This window comes from Alnus glutinosa, chromosome 12 (assembly GCF_958979055.1).
Source record: "Alnus glutinosa chromosome 12, dhAlnGlut1.1, whole genome shotgun sequence".
In the NCBI taxonomy this organism is placed as follows: domain Eukaryota; kingdom Viridiplantae; phylum Streptophyta; class Magnoliopsida; order Fagales; family Betulaceae; genus Alnus; species Alnus glutinosa.
This window is the reverse complement of record NC_084897.1, coordinates 17,002,128-17,003,657: the sequence shown is the minus strand read 5'-3', so window position 1 is coordinate 17,003,657 and position 1,530 is coordinate 17,002,128. Positions and strand designations below refer to the sequence as shown.

General features: G+C 37.5%; 1 protein-coding gene across 1 annotated transcript; it reads left to right on the top strand.

Moving 5' to 3' along the window:
* The first annotated feature begins 209 nt into the window (after positions 1 to 209).
* On the top strand, positions 210 to 737 carry LOC133852598 (uncharacterized). Its single transcript, XM_062289370.1, has one exon. It carries the CDS (start codon positions 210 to 212, stop codon positions 735 to 737), a length of 528 nt encoding a protein of 175 aa, XP_062145354.1.
* The last annotated feature ends 793 nt before the right edge of the window (positions 738 to 1,530 follow it).

Below are 1,530 nucleotides of genomic sequence, written 5' to 3'. Positions count from 1 at the left end.
TTCTCAAAGTGTGCTTTAAGCCCAAAATTAATGGAATTAATTGCATCTTTATTTAAAACCTGAAAACATTAAAACAACACAAAATCAAACAAATAACAATGCTAAAGAATTAACATATGTAAGTTAAAGGGCTTGAATGTGCAACATTCAACGCTTATCACCCACTATATTGGGATGAAGTGGGTGAAAAATACCTCATCGGGCCGAAAATGATACAAGACATGAAGGACAAGATCTTTATTATTTGGAGAAGGATGTTGACAGCACAAAGCCGGCAAAAGAGTTACCCAGACAAACACCGCCTCCAATTGGAATTCAATGTGGGTGACCTTGTGTATCTACAGGTCTCGCCAATGAAAGGAGTAATGCGATTGGGCAAGAAAGGGAAGCTAAGCCCAAGATTTGTTGGACCTTTCGAAGTTAAAGAAGTAGTTGGCCTCGTGGCATACAAAGTCGAGTTACCGCCAGCTCTATTTGAAATTCATAACATCTTCCATGTTTCAACTCTGAGAAAGCATGTTCATGACCCGCGTCATATTGTGGACTACGAACCTCTCCAAGTTCAAAACGATCTCGAATACGAAGAATTGCCAGTTCAAATTCTTGATCGAAAAGAGCAACGATTAAGGACCAAAACTATTCCTTTAGTTAAAATCCTTTGGCGAAATCACGATGTTGAAGAAGCATCTTGGGAACTCGAACATGAAATGAGGAACAAATATCCACATTTGTTTTGAGGTTTGAAAACTTTTTGCAGTATTTGATTGAAATACTTGCTATGTTTTTAAATGTCATACATTTGTGTTATATACTTGTTAGTCTTGGTTTTCAGGCATGGATCCAGAAGGGAATCCTATGCCACCTGGTTTTCCATTAGTACCTCCTGCACCGATTGATGTTCCTGAGGATCCACCGGCACCTGTTGATATTCCTTTGGAGCAGTCTGTTGCCCTAGATCTGTTTATGCTAGGACCTATACCTTTGGGTGTGTTTGACCCAGTAGGAGAATTCGTGTTATTACAGCAGACTTATTTTAATAACCAGGCTCTTAATGAAGTAATACTTAATAGGATGGCCTAGATACATAATGATATGGGATAGGATATTCCGATGGAAAACTTTGATCCTGAAGATGAAGACCAGCCGGAGGCAGAAGCTCCTATTGACCAAGCAGAAGAGATTCCTGCGGAACCACCCATGGATATCTTCATTGATGATGAAGATGACTAGGTAACAAGAAAGAAATTATTATTTCTTGATTATTATTAAATTGCATCTTGGTTATTAGAATTGCAAATTTCGAGGATGAAATTTTTGTAAGAGGGGTGGGATGTAATACCCGGGAAAAACACCATGCTTAAGACATTGTCGCATAAATAAAAATATGTGCACTCGCATGCATGGGTATAAGGCTTAATAATTATTATTAGTTTAAATAAAATTATATATATATTTATACTTGTAGAGAAATCGAGTTAATAAATAAATTACTAACCAAAGTCGATCGAGCGACTTTGGAAGTGAGGTCAA